Source organism: Humulus lupulus, chromosome 4 (assembly GCF_963169125.1).
Source record: "Humulus lupulus chromosome 4, drHumLupu1.1, whole genome shotgun sequence".
In the NCBI taxonomy this organism is placed as follows: domain Eukaryota; kingdom Viridiplantae; phylum Streptophyta; class Magnoliopsida; order Rosales; family Cannabaceae; genus Humulus; species Humulus lupulus.
The window spans coordinates 244,532,661-244,551,765 of NC_084796.1; the positions used below are offsets into that span (position 1 = coordinate 244,532,661).

General features: G+C 42.0%; 1 protein-coding gene across 1 annotated transcript; it reads right to left on the reverse strand.

Annotated features, from left to right (window-relative positions):
* Positions 1-948: 948 nt before the first annotated feature.
* LOC133833114 (putative disease resistance protein RGA3) lies at positions 949-6,017 on the reverse strand. Its single transcript, XM_062263372.1, has 3 exons — positions 5,802-6,017; positions 1,292-4,621; positions 949-1,217 (listed from the first exon to the last, which is right to left on the reverse strand). Exons 1-3 carry the CDS (start codon positions 6,015-6,017, stop codon positions 1,122-1,124), a joined length of 3,642 nt encoding a protein of 1,213 aa, XP_062119356.1. The 3' UTR covers positions 949-1,121.
* Between the last annotated feature and the right edge of the window lie 13,088 nt (positions 6,018-19,105).

Sequence of the window (19,105 nt, forward strand, 5' to 3'; positions counted from 1 at the left end):
TGTACTCGCTATTCTTTGAAGGGAGTTCAAGAGAATTAGCGTTTCATCAAATCAGATTCGTAGAGAAGAGTACAACAAGATTGCGGCAATAGTTTAAGAGGGAGTCTTACATTGTTTAAGTCAATGCTTTTGTACACAATGTTTCTTTACTAATTGGTTTATTCTCTGGGCGTGGCCCCAAGGAGTAGGTTATTCAAAAGGGTTTCTGAACCTTGTATAAATTCAGTGTGTTCTTTATTTTTTACAGTGTCTATTTATTGTGTTCAGTTTCTGTCGTGACAAATTCGGATTCTGTCCCGACAGAACTGCTATCTGTGTAAACAGTTAATTACCATTCCGCATTTTAATTAATTCATGGTTTAATTAATTTGGTAATTACTAAAAATGGAATTTCACATTTCACACAAACACTACACACACTTATGTGGCAAATCATTTCAACCAATTATATTTATTTAAATAGGTCCAACTAGGTAAAAGTGATTTGTCACATAAGTATGTGTGGTGTTTGTGTGTAATTTGTGTGTGCATGTATCTTTAACCAAAATCCAATTCAGAAAACAATTTGAGGCACTTGAATTATTCAAAACCAAAACGAACTCATCATCATGGAAGGACTCAAAACTTTTCAATCAAGAACAATGTCAGCTTATATTCTAATCCTCATTAATTCAGTAAAATCAGCTAATGGACAAATTTCTAGACAGTGTACATTCACAATGATAACTAGCTTCACTCCATGCCTGGATTTTATAACCAGGGAGTAGCAATAATGGCAAGTCAGTCCAAGTGGAACATTAATGTAATTTGAACCCATAGCCAATCCTCTATATTATCAACACGTTATCGCCACAAAATGGGATTTTAATATGCTTCAGTCTTTCAAGAACCGAAAAAATAATAAATAAAGTAAGAAGTTCTTAACAATCCAATAATAAGTTCAAAATTTTGAATTAAACAAAAAAGAAAAACATATTTTCTTATTCCATCAATTTTACTCTGTTTTTTTTTTTACTTTCAAATGGCTCTTATTTTATTTTGAGATTTGTAATTTGAATCATATCAAAATGAAATTGTATACAGGGAGAAGGGATTTGCAGAATAATTACCTACACATATATCTATCTTTGAATTTTTGTATTCATAATATTGCATACCCTAAACTTGTTCAAGAAGAGGTTGCATCCCTTTGTCTCGCCCGCCTCTTCCGATGCATTCTGCAGTGTCAAATAAACTGAGCACTCAGTTTTATTTTATAAAAATTACAAATAATTGACATTAACGTTTCTACCTCATTTTCTTCTTCGTCTAACTCCAAGTTTTGTATATGAGAAATCTTATCCCAATCTTCACCTATTTCCCTTTTGCATCTCTTCAATAACATGGGACAACTGCTAATGGTCAGTGAGTTCAAATTGGTGAGGCTTCTAATTCCTTCAGGGAATGATGTCAGATTGGGGCATCCATTAAACTCAAGATTCTTAAGTGATTTGAGGTTGTGGATCCACTCTGGAATTGTTGTCAGACTATCACTACCTAAAACTTCAAGTTGTTGCAGACTTGTAAGATGTTGGATACCCTTAGGAAGAACAGTCACTATATTTGGTAACGACCATAGTTGTAGCGAGTGGAGTCTTCCATTTAGGGCTTTCCACATAATGTCATCATCACCATTAAGCATGTCTGCTAACCCCTCGCATTTTGAAATCCACAGATTTCGAAGTGACGAGAGATGTAGAATACCTGGACACAAATCCTTCAATTTAGGGCAATCCCAAATATACAATTTATTAAGAGAAGAAGTAAGGCCGTCGAACCAATCCGGAAGACATTCTAGATCCTCAATCTTAGTTAGATGTAGTGTTTTCAATTTGGAGAGAGGAGAGAAAGAAGATGCAGCGGTACTGCTCATCATCATCTTCACTCTAAATGTCTCTTCCAATGGCTTCAATCTGCTATTCTTCAGAGTCAACTCTTCCAAATGTGGGTAAAGTGGCAGGCAAGTCAGCCTAGCACAATCTTGTATTTGTAATTTAGAAAGAGAAGGGAGACAAGGCAAGGACATGTGTTTGTCTTCTTCATTTGCAGCAGCAAAAGAATGATCAACTTCTTCTTCACCACTAATTACAATCTCTCTCCACCATCCCTTTAGATTAGGCAACCCAATCAACACAAGGTTCTGTAGAGATGGCAATAATGTTTTTGTTGACACAGATGCATCTTCATTGCAACTATTGTTGGATATGTACTCTAAAGACTCCAACCTCCAAAGTTTCAAAACCTTGAGATAGTGGAATTGATTCAATGAAACTAGATACTCACATTTCTTGCAATTTATCAAAGTTAAGTTGACCAAGTTTGTAAGTGATGAGAGCCAGTTGGAGAGCTTGACACCCCCATAATTTTCTAACCACAGTTCTAGAAGATTTTCGTGTGGCTGAAGGCCTTCCATTGACATTTTATAACCAACAATGGCCTCTGCCTCATCAATTTCAACATGAGAATCCCACTCCAATTTCAGAGATCGAAGATATTTTTTATGCTTTAATTCTGCACTCCCATACTCTGCTGCCACATCTTTTTCATGGCTCAAATTTTTAACTTCCAAATCACCTCTCAAGTTGTTCAGTCTCATCAATTCTTTCAGCTCACCACCATGCCTTGGGATAGATTTCTTTCTCTTCATTAGCATGTAACTCGATAATGTTTGAAGATTAATTAGCTGGCCCAATCCACATGGCACATACTCCAATTTATCACAACAATAAATTTCCAGATGCTTAAGGTTGATGAGTTTCTCAATATCTCTAGGTAGTTCTTGGAGTTGTGAGCAACCATTGAGATTCAGTGTTTCCAAATTCGACAAACCACTAGTTGAATCTGGTATTGACAATAAACCATCATTCCAAGAAAGTTTCAAGTATCTCAATTGCATCAACTGACCTAGTCCACTTGGCAAAGAATTTAATTTGCCACATGAAGAAAGTTCAAGATGCCTAAGATTGATGAGTTTCTCAATATCTCTAGGTAGTTCTTGAAGTTGTGACCATTTATTGAGTTTCAGTGTTTGCAAATTCAGCAAATTAGTAATTGAATTGGGAAGTATGTTGAGTCTAGAATTCCACGAGAGATCTAAATATCTCAAGTGTTTCAACTTGCCAATAGAATTTGATACTAACTTCATCATTGAAGTATTCAAATCCAAACAACGTATGGACTTACAGTTTGATATAATTGCATCGCAAAATGTTTGGTCCTTCGAAATAGAAAAGTGAAGAATTGTTCGAATCATTTTAGCATGAGCCAACGAAGCTGATATTTCACTTTTGGAGTAAGTATGACTTGTAAAGGACACGTGATGAGTAGTTTCCTTGATATTTGCAAAAGTAGCACATTCTGCTCCTGCTACTTGAACTGCAAGATCATGCATCAGATCATGCATTTTGCATCTTTTTATAATGCCACATTTATCTACTTCAACATCTTGAAAGAATGACCCTTCCAACAAATTCATAAACCATTCATAACCCACATCCTCCAAACATTGATCTTGACTTGGATCTGATAGCTTAAGAAATCCTTGCGCCATCCAAAGGTTAACTAAAGTTTTTACCTCAATATTGTAGTCTTTAGGAAATAAACTACAATAGGCAAAACAAAGTTTCAAATGGGAGGCAAGATGATCATAGCTCAATCTAAGGGTGGGTAAGATATCATCGTCTTGTTGTTCTGATATTTTTGAAAATTCCTTATTAAAAGAAGACCACTCTGATTCCTTACTTTTACCATACAATAGATTTCCTATTGTTTTTATAGCTAGGGGGATTCCTTTGCACCTTTCCACAATCTCCTTTCCAATCTTCACAATACTAGTGTTTTCGAGCTCTTGTGATCCATCTTCAAAAGCAACTTTTCTAAACAGAGACCAAGATTGATCTTCATCAAGAATCCCCAATTGATATGGTTGTTGTTTGCTAGCTATAAATTTAGCACTCTTTTCACTCCGAGTAGTTACTACAACTCTACTCCCTACATTTTCACCACTTGTGATTAAAGTTTTTAACTCCAACAACTTATTACGATTTTCCTCCCACATATCATCTAGTACAAGAAAATACCGCTTGCCACCAAGTACTTCCCCAAGTTTCTTCCGTAGCGGCTCCATTCCTATGTCTCCCACACTATTCTCACCTTTCGCAGACTCAATGATGCTTTTCACAATTAATTTCAAGTCAAAATTATCAGACACGCATACCCAAATCTTTAACTCGAAATGCTTTTGGACTTGTTCATCATTAAAAACACTTTGAGCAAGAGTGGTTTTTCCTAACCCACCTATGCCTACAATGGCTAGCACCAAGACACTTTCTTCACAACTTTCCAACAAAAACTTATTTATGATAACTGATCTATCTTCTTCTCTCCCAATAACATCTTCCTTACGTACATAGGAGTGAGTATCTCTCACTCTCCTAACACTCGGGGTCTGTTCACGTCCTTTCTCCAAAAGGAAGTTCCTATCACTGGAAATGGTAGCTAGTTTTTTGTTGATGCCTTCTATTCTACAACTCATCTTGAACTTAAAAACAAGTTGGTTGGAACCGGAAAAGAAAGTGCATACCTGTAGAGTGGCATATATATATTTTGAACGATTATTTAAATAATTATTCAAAATTATAAAATTATAAAGTGGTAATAGATTTAATGAATATTATATATATATATATCTTTTATGATATATATTATATATCTCTTACATATAATAAGTGTATAGATAACGAAAATTCTTGGTTTTAACGGTTTTTTATTTTTTTTATGTTAATTTTAACAGAATATTCTTATATTTAACGGTAGTTTGTAAACATCAATTAAACTTAAATAAAATAAATTTTCTCAAAAATTAAAATATGATATTTTTTAGATATTTTACAATGATAATTATTTAAAAATAATAAATAATTAAACAAATTAAAATATGATAATTTTTAAATATTTTACAATGATAATTATTTAAAAATAATAAAATCATACGTTTTATAAATTAAATAAAATTTAATTAAACTTAAATTCATTTATTAGAATAATATCATATTAAAAATATAATATAATCTACTCTGAATTAGCAACCATTGTTTTTTTAAAAAAAAACTAGCAATAAACTTAAATTATAATCTACTCTGAATTAGCAACAATTATACATAGAATTTAAATTTAAATTTCTTGGGGGACGTATAGCCGCGTGTTATTTTCTTGGGAAATTATGAATTTTATGATTTAATGTTGCCTAGTTTTAATTTTATTTTATTGTAAAGACTATTATTTATTTTTCTTAAACCCGAGTTATGTTTATTTTAAATTATAAATAAAGAAGGCAACGTTTTTTACTATTATTTTTCAACATCTTTATTTTCTACAATCAAAGCTAGAATTTAGGGTATCACATCTACACACTTATTATATAGAAGAAATAAATTTAAATATTATAAAATATCAATATAATAATATATAATACATAATCTTAATTTTTATTAAAAAAATTTATCATATATCTTTAAAACAGTTATCATATTATATAATTTTTTAAAAATAAAATCATAAATAATATTTTGGTTTAATTTTTCATATAATATGTTAATATTATTTATTTAATTGAAATTTATAAATTAATAAATTCTATAAATAATAAAATTCAACTAACATGTAATTGCTATATAAATATAAATTAAACTACAAAGATCGGTTTTCACTATAAAATACCCGGTTGGCCATTTGGTTGGGAGACATGAGTTGGCTTCAAGAACTGCATTGCCCAGCCTGTGGAGCCAGTTGTTGACTTGGTTGTTGTGGGACTGCTTCAGCTCAGCGTCGAGAAGCACTGCTTCGATTGTTGAAATGGTTTCTTTGAGCTGTTCAAGCTCATCCTTCACACCCCAAACTCGAGAGATCCGCTTCACAGCTTCACATCCCAAACGCCCAATGATTTTGTCAGCAATCGGAGAGAGGATCAACTCCGCCATGGCTTCAAGACAGGTCTTACAGAGAGTTTCAGAGCTTCGTTACAAGTACACAAATTCAGCTAGCTCATATATATGATCTCCGGTCATCAAGTCTCCGGTCTTTTTTTATATTTTGCCGCACCTTTCTATATGATAATACATATAATATGTTGTTGGGGTTGTAGTAGGTAAGAAACCGATTATATATATTTGTTGGTGGGGTTTTCTCGATTTTAAATGACAAGTGTTATTCAAATAATTGAACGAAAATCTATAGTTTGATCAGTGTGCCATATAAAATTAATAGCTACAAAAAATTAATAATTTTTTTATAATCCAAATATATATATATATATTCTACTTATTTTTTAATGAAAGTGAAGTAGATATATGGAATTAAAAAAATTATTGTATGTAGAAAAGTATGGCCGGCCAAGTTGTTGATTTAAGAATTTAAAATTGTGTAAAGAATAAATAGTATTTGTGTGTGCCGGTGAACTTTTAACACTACTAGTTTGTGACCTCTAAAATATACAGTTGTTGATGCGGTTCTTCGTCAACATGTAATTATACGAATAAGTGGGATGGATTAGTGCTAATTGGTGAACCGTAATATGAAAATAAGTGGGATGGATTAGTGCTAATTGGAACTATCGTTTGCGTCCCTGGCTCGAGCCACGACGTTCGCGAACCTGCTCAGGTAAGCTTTCAAAGGTTCCTCGGGCTGTTGCTTCATGTTCGCCAAGGTGTCAGCTTTGACGCGGGCAGCTTGAGAAGCTCGAAATGCCCTCTTGAAGTCAGCAGAAAAATTCTTCCACGAGCTGATGGAATGCTTTTTACACTGCTGGAACCATTGCTTAGCTGGCCCAGTCAAGGTGGAAGGGAATATCAAACATCTCAGCTCGAGGCCGATGTTATGGGCCATCATCAGGGTGTTGAACATACCTAGATGATCCGACGGATCTCCGTCTCCATCGAACTTAGATAGGTAGGGCATCCGGAAACCCGGCGGGTATGTTGTGGCTGCTATGTTGGGGGCGAAAAGCTCAAGTTCGTCCCAAGTGTCATACTCGTCTTTCTCCTTTTCTGACAAGAGCTTCTTCATCAGCTCCTCCATCTGAGCTAAACGCTCTAGGGTTTGGTCCTTGATCCCTTGGTTGTTCTTGGGGCTGTTCAACAGCTCCAGTTCCATTGTACGCGTTAGGCGGGTTACTGTCCCTCCAAGCTGAAGCTTGGTTAGATGGGACATTCCCACTATCACGTACTTTGGAAAGACCATCCCTTTGGTGAGCATGACTTCCATTTCTAGCCGGATCCCCCCTCTGCGAGTTGAGGCGATCTCGAAGGTCGGCCCTTGAGGTGGCCCGAGGGCTTTGCGCCTAACTCAAGCGATTATGCAAGTCTCCACCGGATTTGAGTGGCTCCCGGTCCAGTGACTCCCATTGGAAAAGCTTGGAGCCCGCTGCTGGGGGTGAGGATTCGGGACCTCCCCGCGTGTTCGGTTGCGATAGGAAGGACCGACGGGAGGAGGATTTCATTTGATGCTCCCATGTGTCGGAATGTCTCGAACTGGATAGAGAGGAGATGGGTATCTTATCGGCGACGGGGGATGCCTAACTGGTGACGCGATCCTAGTCCCGTCCGGGCAGATCAAATTAGCTCGCGGCCGTTCTACTCTACCATCTCCAGCATCCTGCGCTCGACTGTCGAACCGCGGCACGCGAGGGCTGGCCAGAGCAGGTTGTCTTCGCAAGCCTTCCCTGGATCTCCTCCGCGAGCTGCCACGAGCCCTTTTGTGAGCGTTCGATGGTGGAATCGAACTAGGAGTCGAGGTTCGTCAAACACAGTTTCCTAGTTGTGGTGTGATGTGGGTGCAAAAATCGGGGTTGAGGTTCTGACTGATCGACTAGGCCTGGACCGATTATCCCTGTGGGACTTGTGAGTCCAACTTTGCCTCTTTCTGACGTTAACGTCGGTCGTAAGAGGGGGTAGTCGGGCCAAGACTTCTTCGATTTGCTTGCTTTCTCTGGATAGCTGACTCCTCAACTGTATGTTCTCCATCTCTATCGCTGTCAGGAAACCCGAGTTCAGATTTGGTGGTCGGGGCGCCGAACTCCTGGTGTTGTCCTGGCCCATTGGCTGCTTTCCCAATCGCTACTGGATCTCGGGCTTTTGTTCATCGGATACGGCGGCATGGTGGGCCTCCTGCCCATCATGTTGATCCGCCTCGTTACCATGTCTCGAACAAGTAACCACCATGATCAGGTTTTTGCGATAGCACCAATCTAAATCCTCTCAACGAAAGCACCAAACTGTTGACGCGGTTCTTCGTCAACATGTAATTATACGAATAAGTGGGATGTATTAGTGCTAATTTGTGAACCGTAATATGAAAATAAATATATTTTAGGCTGGAGAAACTAATATCATGGGAAGATGATCACTCCTTTCTTTTTGGGTTGTTCAAAGGTTAAAATCCCTCTAGTCCACCAGGCGATATTATTGATATCTTTTGATTATTTCTTACAGAGCGTTTCTTCACAAAAATATGCCAACCCCTTGCACTACCTAGGGTCTTGGTATTTATAGGAAGAAGATATCTGGGTTGGCAATGGGGTCATCCCGTGATCTTTTTATCTTTCACGTCATCTCTGTGACACTGATGATTAATTCCTAAACTTTGCAGTGAAGTGTGGTCTAATCAATAGGTAAGGAGGGATAATGGGCCGCATGGCCCAAATCAGGCGTGGGATGTCTGAACACGCACGTTTATACTGCATGTCCGAGAATTCAGGAATAGAATAGATATGTGATGTCTGATATTTGCACGTTTATATTACGTGGTTGACTTTATAAAGGTTCGAATGTCAGATCTCTGTTGCATCACGAGCTTAGTGTAGCGCCAGCTTGTGACACTCATACTTCTGCTACACGATGCCTCCGTGTAGCAATTAACTCTCTAATCAGCTTGGGCTGGACAGAAGGAGGCCCGTAACACACAACTCCGGGTGGACGATCTACACGTGTCAGATCGAATTAGGCCATTTTCTAGCTTGCCAATATGTGTTGATATTTAGGGCGTACATTTTCTCCCCAAGCCCCTGCTCGTGACCCATGACGTCATCTGTGGTCTTCACAGCGGGGGCTTTCAAGTATCCCTTTTGACTCTTCATGTCCCGCCCACTGCGTGGGCATCGGACACGTGGAGCGCCGTGGTTGGCGACTGTTTGGTTTCTGAGAATTGCATTAAATGGCCTAGCCTGCTTTCGGCCGTCGTTTCGCCTCTCGAGTTATGACCCTCATATCTCACATTAATTTGATCCAACGGTCCTCATTCCTTTATGTCTCTTACGTATATATAAGGTTGGCCATCTTCATTATTAGCCACCCTTCATTTTAAATTATTTCCTCATTTTCTCTCCTTTTTAGTCTCAGAAGTTTCTCTCCTTTCGTTTATCATCCCAGAGATCCCTACGCTCTCGCCGTAAGAGTTTTTGCACCAGGCCAGCTTTAAAGACTCCGATTCCTACGCTTTTTGCAACTTCCCTACAGAAAATACACTATAAGTCCTCTGCCTGTGGCATGTTTTGATCTTTCTATTTTTCTATTAGGTAAACCTCTTTCTTATTCACACACTATAGGTTGTTTTTGGCTGGTTTTTGGTGCATAGGTATTGATCCTAGGTATATCGACTATATGAGAACATGTCTAGGAACGTGATGTTTAGGACAAGATAAATTATGGGTAGTTTTTCTGGGTAGCTATAGGGAATGCCTGTTGGAAAGAGGAAGGTGAGAGGTTTTTAGGGTGCGAAACCGGGTAGCTTAGGGGTCACGCTTCCTAGGCGGTTTTGCTTTTTAAAACTTTCCCTCCAAGGCAAGAATTATCTTGACCCTCCTGACACACAGATCCCGAGAAATCTGGGATCCGTTGGAAACGCGGGCGCGTGACCATGGCAACGGGTGGCTTCACACACCGCGAGCTGAGATTACCTCAACCCGTGCACGAAAATCACTTCTCGCGCTATATTCCCTTTTCTATTTTTAGATCGCCTATTTAAACTTTTCTTCATTCTTGTTCGTTAGGCGACCAGATGGGACCCAGGAAAAACGTACCCAAGAATAGCACAGCTAGCTCGTCATCCCAGCAGGCCAGCAAGGGGAAAGGGATTGCTGTGGATTCTCCCATCCCCCACTTTGGTCCCACAGTGGAGAAAGAGGTCGAGGTGGGACCTGATGCTTTCTTCGAGGCAGAGAGGATAGTCTCGAAGATTACGACCCAAGGGAGGGTCAACAAGATCATGCTGTCCCATAACATCGAAATCGGGACAGGCGCTCTTGTTGCCCGACCTCCCCTCGAGGGCGAGAGGAGCTGCACGCCCCTCGATGAGGAGTTCGCGGCTTGGAGCAACGAATACCTCAAGGCAGGGGCCTTCCTACCTCTAGACCAGTAGTTCGCGGATTTTCTGAGTTACGTGAAGCTGGCTCCTTTCCAACTGCCCCCTAACTCCTACCGTCTGCTAGCGGGGCTGAGGTACCTCTTCCTGAGGCACGAGTGGGAGGTCCCGACCCCAGCTGACATCCTTTTCTTCTTCTGCCTCAAAGCCAGCCCGGATCAATGGGGGCAAGGCGACGGGTTCTACTACTTGACCTATTTTCCCAACTCTCCTGTAGTCATCGAGCTACCCAGCCACCCCAACGACTTCAAGGACCAGTTCTTCATGTCGACGAGGTTTTGCAACTGCGAATACCACTACTTCAACCGTCCTCGTAAGTTCTCTCTATTCTCAGCTCGCAAAATCACCACATTGCTTTATTTCGTTTCATGCGTGTTGACTCGAACATCATCGTGCAGCCATCTTTGCGAGGACAGCCAAATCGGTAACCCTTGGGGGTCAATATGAAACCTTGGCGGGGCTCCCATCAAGTGAAAAAGACTACCGCTAGCTCGTATCTGATGATACGATGCTGGCGTGTAAGTTGATTTCTTCTGGCCAGACTCTGGCCTTGAGGAGGTCGCGGGCTATCCCAGTAGCTCGCGAGTTAGTGCCTATCCCTGAGGGGGATGTTGCGGACAGTGACGAGCAGGACGAGGTGCCGCTCGTGCGACGAAAGCGGGCTCTCGAGGCTGCTCAGGGCCTCGACGTGGATCATATTCAGTCCGGGGCAGCAGCCGACCCCTCTGGCCAAGGTAACTCATACATGTTTAGGAACTTAGACAGGGCTGCTGCAGACCTAAGGCTGGCTAGGTTTAACCCAAGCCAGCTCGTACATCGTCATCGAGATGACTCAGACCTTAACATAACCCTACTCCAGCGTGTAGATCAACTAGTGTTGTGCCATGATATGGGCCACCCTAGGGGAACTGTAGTAGTAGACAACACCCTGGTTTTTAGGTCGGCCTTTTTTGAGGAGTACGGGACCAACCTTAGGTCGTGGCCCTCCCTTCTGGAGGGTGTAGTCACTCCAGGGCTTAGGCGGTATGTAGAGGAGTCCAGTCCTGAGGCAGATCCGGACTCAGAGCCCCCTCTCATTCGCGAAGTTATAAACTTAGACTCCCCCATAGAAGCTCCGAGGCCGGAGGTCGTGGCATTAGATTCCTCCTCTAGCTCAGAGGGTAGGACCTTTGCAATACATCTTTAGATTTTTCTTGTAATGAAGTAACCTTATATGTATACTAACACTCCCTTCTTTTTTGTTTCAGGGGAAGAAATGGCCCAGCCCGGAGACAACGTCCTGCGGTCCATCTTCCAGGGGGGAATCCTCGCTCCGGATAGTCCGGGCCACTGGTCAAGAAACCCTGGCTGACCAAGAAGACTCATCTCGGGACCATCTCCAAGTCTCCCGCTAAGGGGAAGGGCCAGGTTCCTGCTGCCGCAGAGAACATGCCCCCACCTCCCTCACGACCTCCGGTCCCTACTCAGGAACAGGAGGTACCAGCTGGAACCCCGCCAGTTCCCACTCCCACCATACCCATCCCGGTGAACACTTAGGCCCTGGAGAAAATCCCCGAGGCCTTCCGAGGGACATTTACGAGACCGCGAGCTATACGGTGGATCATTACTACAATGCCACCCCGAGGGACTTGTGGGAGATCGAGACGAGGAGCCCCGAGAATGTTATGGAGTCTTCACTGGGGATGACCCTCACGGTAAGTTTATTTAGTTAACTTTTTTTGTTTTCTTCCCAGTACATGCTTCTTTTCTTTCTTTCCAGCACATGCCTTACTATCTGTGTCTTTGCAGGCGGCTTTGGCTCTACACCGTAGCATAGCTCGGTCCAGGGCCAGGATTGACGAGATCAGGGGCGAGTTCCAGACTGCTCAGGTCGCTCTCGCGTCTACACAACAACAAGAGAAAAATGCCAAGGCTGCCCTGACAGCTGCCAAAGAAAGCAAAAAGGCCGCACAGGTCGCCTTGGCCGCTGCGAAGGCCGAACTGGAGGCAGCCAGGGCTAAGCAATCGGAGGCCGAGGCTGCACAAGTCGCCTTGGCTGCTGCGAAGGCCGAGCTCGAGGAGGCCAAGGCTAAGTAGTTGGAGGCCGAGGCCGCCACCGTGGCAGAGAAGGCGTCTTCTAGCTCCTCCATGGAAGCCATGCTCTATCACTGCTGGGCCTTCAACCAGGATGGTGACTTCTCCTTCCTGGCTCCTGAGGTGTGGGAGCCATTCCTTGAGAAGTTCAAGGCCCGCCTTCAACAGGAGTCACCTTCTGAGACTGGGGAGACTTCCGCTGCTGGCGAGCAGGAGACCGAAGGGGTAACTTCATCGGAGCGGCCTGGGGGGGCCTAGGACTTTAGTATTATTTATTTTTTTGTAACTTTTACCACAAGGTTTTTCCTCCTCGAGACAATTGGTTTCCCTAATTTTCATTTCAATCTATTTTTAATGTTATTGTTATTATTATTATTTTTTTATAGCGTGTTTGGTAAAAACTTAGTTTGCGTCAGTTTATTGACTTTTTCTTCAAAACTACAAAGTACTACCAGTCAATTTTAACAAACTTCTAAGTTTTTAGGACCTGGTTGTATCCAGGACATATTTGATTTTAAAAACTTAGTTTGCGTTCATTTTATCGACGCCTCGTGCTCTTTAGGAAAAACACTGGTTAGTCAATTTAACCAACTTCTAAGTTTTTAGGACCTGGTTGTATCAAGGACATGTTTGATTTTAAAAACTTAGTTCGCGTTAATTGTTATTGATACCTCGTGCTTTTTAAGAGACATCGATTAACCAATTTGAATCAACTTCTAAGTTTTAGGACCTGGTTGTATCCATGTTAGGCTAATTTTAGCCTATCTTTTTAAGTGTCTTTATCAGTGTCTTTTTAATGGTTCTTGTGTTTTTGGAGGGGAATTATGCTTGTTTTTGCTTGATTTCAGGTTAAGCTTATGTTTTGGGCATTTGGAGTGGATTGTGCTGAAATTTCAATTAGGGCCGCGGCGTAGGAATTGGCGCCGCGGCGCTCTTGCGTATTAGAGCCGCGGCGAGCCCCTTTCCAGAAACTCAAGATTTAGCCTTTTCCGAGTAGGGCCGCGGCGCAGGAATTGGAGCCGCGGCGCTCTTGCGTATTAGAGCCGCGGCGAGCCCCTTTCCAGAAACTCGAGATTTTGCCTTTGCCTAGTAGGGCCGCGGCACAGGAATTGGCGCCGCGGCGCTATCGTCCGTACACTTCAGAATTTTAAGGGCAATTTCGTCATTATTGGGAGAATATAGAATGAGGTCTTCATTCTGAAAAGGGGATCGCGATTTTTGACAGAGAGACAGAAAAAAAGAGAGAAAGACAAGAGAAGACGGGTTTTGGAGCAAGCGTGGGCGATCGCCGACAACTCCCCATCTAGTTTCATCCTCTTTTTCTTTGATTTTTCCTATGTTATTGTTTAGTTTGATTATGGATTTGAATTTTGAGATGATGAACTAAACTCTTATTAGGGATTTGATGGATATTGACTGAAATCATCCCATGGTTAATGCTATTTGATTATTTCTTCTCGCTTGTCTATGAAATTTGTTCATCTTTATGCTTAATGTATGTTTGAGATTGATCACCTCGAGCATGATTTATGATCCTAATGTGAAATCTGAAAAGTGAATATTAGGAATGCTCTAAGTGAATGAACATAGGTTTTGATGCGAAACGAAAGTATTCGCATAGCTTATGTGACTTATAGATTATTACTTAAAGCGAATTGATTGTTGTGCTATCTCAGAAATGCAATAGTTGACAATGCAATTTAGAACCTAAATGATCTGAAAAGAGTTTAGGTAATTTTATAATCTGTCATTTCATTGAAAGAAGAAGAATAGTCAACTAGCGTTAACAATTGGGTAATCGAAGCAATTGAAATCATATCCCTATCTTCACATCCATTGTTAAACCCTTAATTTCTTATTTGTTGATTTTGCTTATTTTGTTTTCTGCATTATTATTTAAACACCAAATTTCATTGTTGCCAAATAGAAATATAGATCCAATTTTGTTAGTACTTAGCTACAATTCCCTTGGGTTCGACCTCACCTGTGTGAGTACTACTTGTATGATACGTGCACTTGCGTGTATTAAAATATAATCAACAATCCAGGACATATTTGATTTTAAAAACTTAGTTCGCATTAATTTTATCGACACCTCGTGCTCTTTAGGAGAAACACTGGTTAGTTAATTTAACTAACTTCTAAGTTTTTAGGACCTTGTTGTATCCAGGACATATTTGATTTTAAAAACTTAGTTCACGTTAATTTTATCAACACCTCGTGCTTTTTAGGAAAAACACTGGTTAGTCAATTTAACTAACTTCTAAGTTTTTAGGACCTGGTTGTATCGAGGACATATGCCCCCCAAGTAAACAGAAAGAGATCTTTCTTGATTACTTGGAAAACGCTCTTCTAACACTATCCGCACACAGAAACATACAACAATATACAAAAGTACTTCTCATTTTTTTAATAAAACAAGGCGGCTTTCATAATTAAGCCTTACAAAAGTATGACTATTGATAATATTTCTTTAGGTGTATAGTGTTCCATGTCCGTGGGACTGCTTCTCCATTAGGCCGAGCTAATTTAAAGGTCCCTTCCTTCACAACCTCTATTATCTGATAGGGTCCTTCCCAGTTCGGCCCCAAAACTCTGTCCTTGGGATCCTTACCGGCTAAGAAGACTCTTCGGAGCACCAGGTCTCCTAAGTTAAAGATGCGTCTCTTGACCTTTGAGTTGAAATAATGAATGATCTTTTATTGATAATGCGCGAGTTGCAGCTGCGAAGCTTCTCGTTTTTCATCAACTAGGTCGAGGGACGCGCTGAGAAATTTGTCGTTCTGGTCTTGGTCAAACGCCCAGACTCTATGTGAGGCTATCTTTGTTTTGACAGGAAAGACGACCTCCCTCCCGAAAGTTAGGGAGAAAGAAGTGTGACTCGTCGAAGTTCGGTGCGAGGTCCGGTACGCCCATAGCACCTGGGGAGCTGTTCAGGCCAAACTCCCTTGGCCTCATCCAACCTCTTCTTGAGGCTCGCTTTTAGTGTCTTGTTCACAGCCTCGACCTGTCCATTAGCCTGCAGATAAGCCATGGAGGAAAAGATTTTAATTATGTTGTGCCTCTCGCAGAATTCGGTGAAGAGCTTGCTATCGAACTGGGTTCCGTTATCCAACATGATCTTCCTTGGCAGCCCGAATCGGCAAATTGTAACGACCCAAATTTGCTAATAGGGCTTAGGGCCTTGGTTAGCGTGCCCGGAGGGCAGTAAATGATTTAATATGCTAATATGTGATAGAGATGCATGTTTAGTTGAATTAAATATGCATGTGGGCCCCGTTTGGATATTAGGGGCATAAATGTGATAAATATGATATGTGTGTGTTATATATCTGTGTAGCAAGATCTAAGACAGTTCTAGAGAGCAGTTAGCCAGAAAGTCACAACGGGGTTGAGAATCCGACTCAGGGCGAGTCGAGGGGTATTTTTGGGTGTTAGATGTATTATGGGGTTATCAGGTTATGGAAATAAATATTTGGAGATATATTTGAGGTTAGAATGTCTAGGAGGGGATATTGGGGAAATTTACCATTTTGCCCTCGGGGACGTTTTTGGCACCCCGACCCTTGAGGTAACCTTAAAGCTTAAGTTAAATAAAACAAACTCTAGGAAGCTTTTGGAGACTTAGAAACCGACATTCACTTTCCCTTCCCAGCTGAAGATAGTTTCTAATCTCTCTCATCTTTACTCTCTAAGACAAACTCAAGGAAACAAGCAAGGGAAAGAAATCAGTCAAGAACTAGAATTGGGTAAGAGCTTGGGAGATTCTAATTAGTAAATCAGGGCTTGGAGCTTGAGGAATTGAAGTTGGGAATTTAGGGGATCAACTCTGAATCAAAATTCCGCAAGGGTAAGTTCTAACTCTGAGAATTATGGTTGATTTCTACTGTTTTCTTAGGAAATGCATGTGAGTAGGATTTGATCTGTTCTAGGGTGTTTAGCTGAGTTTTTGGAGCAGGTTTTTGATAGGTTTTGATGTTAAAACTGGGCTAGAACCTTTGTGATGATTATCTAGAATTGCTAGTTCGGTTTTGGGTGAGTTGATTTGAAGAAAATGCAGGAAAAGATGGAGATTTCTGGGTTTGGAGGCGAGGGCCACGGCCCTAGGAGGGGCATGCCGCGGCCCATGTGTGTGCAGGGCCTTGGAAGGCCAAGACATTCAAGGCGCACCGCGGCCCGTGCGTGTTTCAATGAGGTGCTAGCCTCTGTTTCGAGGCTAGTCGCGGCGCTTAAGGGGTAGGGTCGCGGCTCTTAGTGCCATTTTGTGTTTTTAAGTGTGTTTAGACTTGGGAACTCAAAGGTTAAGGCTCAGGATGGATTTTATCACCCGGATTGATAGAATTCAAGGTCCCGGAGATTAGAGATATGGCTCAAAGTTATTTAATGGATTAGAACTTGATGGATGAATATTGTTAATGCGTTGTGACTAGGGTTTCGGCGAGGCTCAAGTTAGGGGACCATGCTCGGGATATCGATGCTCGGAGAGCTCGGGACGCAGGTAAGAAAACCATTGTTTCCATAGTGCTTGTATGCAGGGCTGAGCCCCAATATGTTTGACTTGCAGGGCGTAGCCCTTTGATTGAATTTTTTAGTGTTCAGTATATGTTTATTATGCTATGAATGCGATTATGTGAATGTTCGGCAAGAGCCAGGAACGGTGCAGGTCGAGGTCGGCAAGGGCCGAGAACGGCGTTGTGCACATTGAGTGCAAGGCTGAGTACGGCAAGGGGCCGGGAGCAGCGTTGAGCACGTGAAGTGTGAGTTGCCAGGGCGAGACCCTAAAGGATACCTGGGATATCCTCACGGTGTGGACCGCAAACCCAGGGCCTGGTAAAGCGCCTGGGACGGCTTGGTCATATGTGTTTAGCTTATTGATGGCCTGTCAATATGCTATGTGTTTGTTATGCATATGTTTTTGCTTGTGAGGGTTTTCTTGCTGGGCTTCGGCTCACAATACTCTGTGGTGCAAGTAAGGGCAAGGGAAAAATCGACCAACCATGAGTACGGAGAGCATGAAGCGACGCGTACATGTTTGGCCTGCCTGGCTGCCACAGCTAGTGGATTTTGGGAGATGATTGTAATAAAACCTAGATTTTGTTGTTTAGCCGACTTGGTTGTACTTATATGTTGTAAATATTTCTAAACAGTACTTTGGGATCCCAAGTGTCAAGCACTTTATGATTTTCAGTAAATGGAATTATTTTCAAAGTTTATAACTCTATTTATAGCTTAATTACACTTTTGACCTAAAATCTCGATTAGCGAGTTAAATGCACATTTTTAAACTCACTTAGTAACGACTCTAAGGAAGAAGGGCGTTACACAGACAATATTCTTAACCACAAAATCGAGGACCCTCTTTGATGTAATCGTAGCCAGGGGCTCCGCTTCTGCCCATTTTGTGAAGTAGTCAATAGCTACCACCGCAAAGCGAACTCCTCCTTTTCCTGTGGGCAGGGCCCCAACTAAATCGATTCCCCAGACCGCGAATGGCCACGGGGACGAGATCATCTTCAACTCAACTAGAGGGGCCCGGGCGATGGTGGCGAACCGCTGGCACTTGTCGCACTTTTGGACATAGGAAATCGAATCCTTCGACAGAGTGGGCCAATAATATCCTTGCCTCAATATCTTCAAGGCCAGGTTTTGCCCCCCAGCATGATCTCCACAAAACACCTCATAGATCTCCCGTAGAATAATTTTTGCTTCGCTTGGCAAAACACATCGAAGAAGAGGTAAAGAAAAACCACGTTGGTACAACGTCCCGTCTACCATTGTATACCTCAGAGCCTGGTAAAGTACCCTTCTCGCGTCGTTTCGCTCTTCAGGTAACTTTCATGTTGTGAGGTACTCGACTATGGGAGTCATCCTGGTCGGCCTAGTGTCGATCATTTCGACCTCTCTTCCGGCTTCCTCTATGCTTGGCCTTTCCAAGAATTCCACCGGTACCAGGCCCAAGGTTTTGGCCTCCCCGGAGGTGGCGAGCTTTGCCAAGGCGTCAGCATTGGCATTCTGCTCCTGAGGTATCTGTTCAACTAGGTTGTGCTCAAATGCGGACTACTCCTTCTTTACCTTGGCTAGGTAGGCCACCATCTTGGTTCCCCGCGCTTGGTATTCTCCTGACACCTAGTTTACCACGAGCTGGGAATCGCTATAGCACCGGATAGAGTTGGCCTTCAGCTCCTGGGCCACCCTTAGCCTAGCCAATAAAGCTTCATATTCGGCCTCGTTGTTGGACGCTTCGAATCCAAATCGCAATGTGGAGTGGAAACGATGTCCCTCCGGGAATATCAAAATGACTCCAGCTCCGGATCCATTCTCGTTAGACGAGCCGTCCACAAAGACTTTCCACAAGGCTCGAACCGGTTCTTCCACTGGTTCCTCTTGGAATCCGGTGCACTCTGCTACAAAATCAGCCAGAGCTTGGCTTTTGATCGCAGTTCGTGGCACGTATAGTATCTTAAATTGGCCGAGCTCATTAGCCCACTTCAAAAGACGCCCCGATGCCTCAAGCTTCTGCAAAACCTATCTTAAAGGTTGATCAATTATGATGCGGATTGAATGGGACTAGAAATACGAC

Bases quoted from the DNA above. Each gene is read 5' to 3' on its own strand.
- LOC133833114 (XM_062263372.1), bottom strand. From the start codon at position 6,017: ATGGCGGAGTTGATCCTCTCTCCGATTGCTGACAAAATCATTGGGCGT. The intron at 4,622-5,801 runs GTTCTTGAAGCC...GCCACTCTACAG, and splicing joins TCCACAGGCTGGGCAATGCA to GTATGCACTTTCTTTTCCGG. The intron at 1,218-1,291 runs GTAGAAACGTTA...TTGACACTGCAG, and splicing joins TAGACGAAGAAGAAAATGAG to AATGCATCGGAAGAGGCGGG.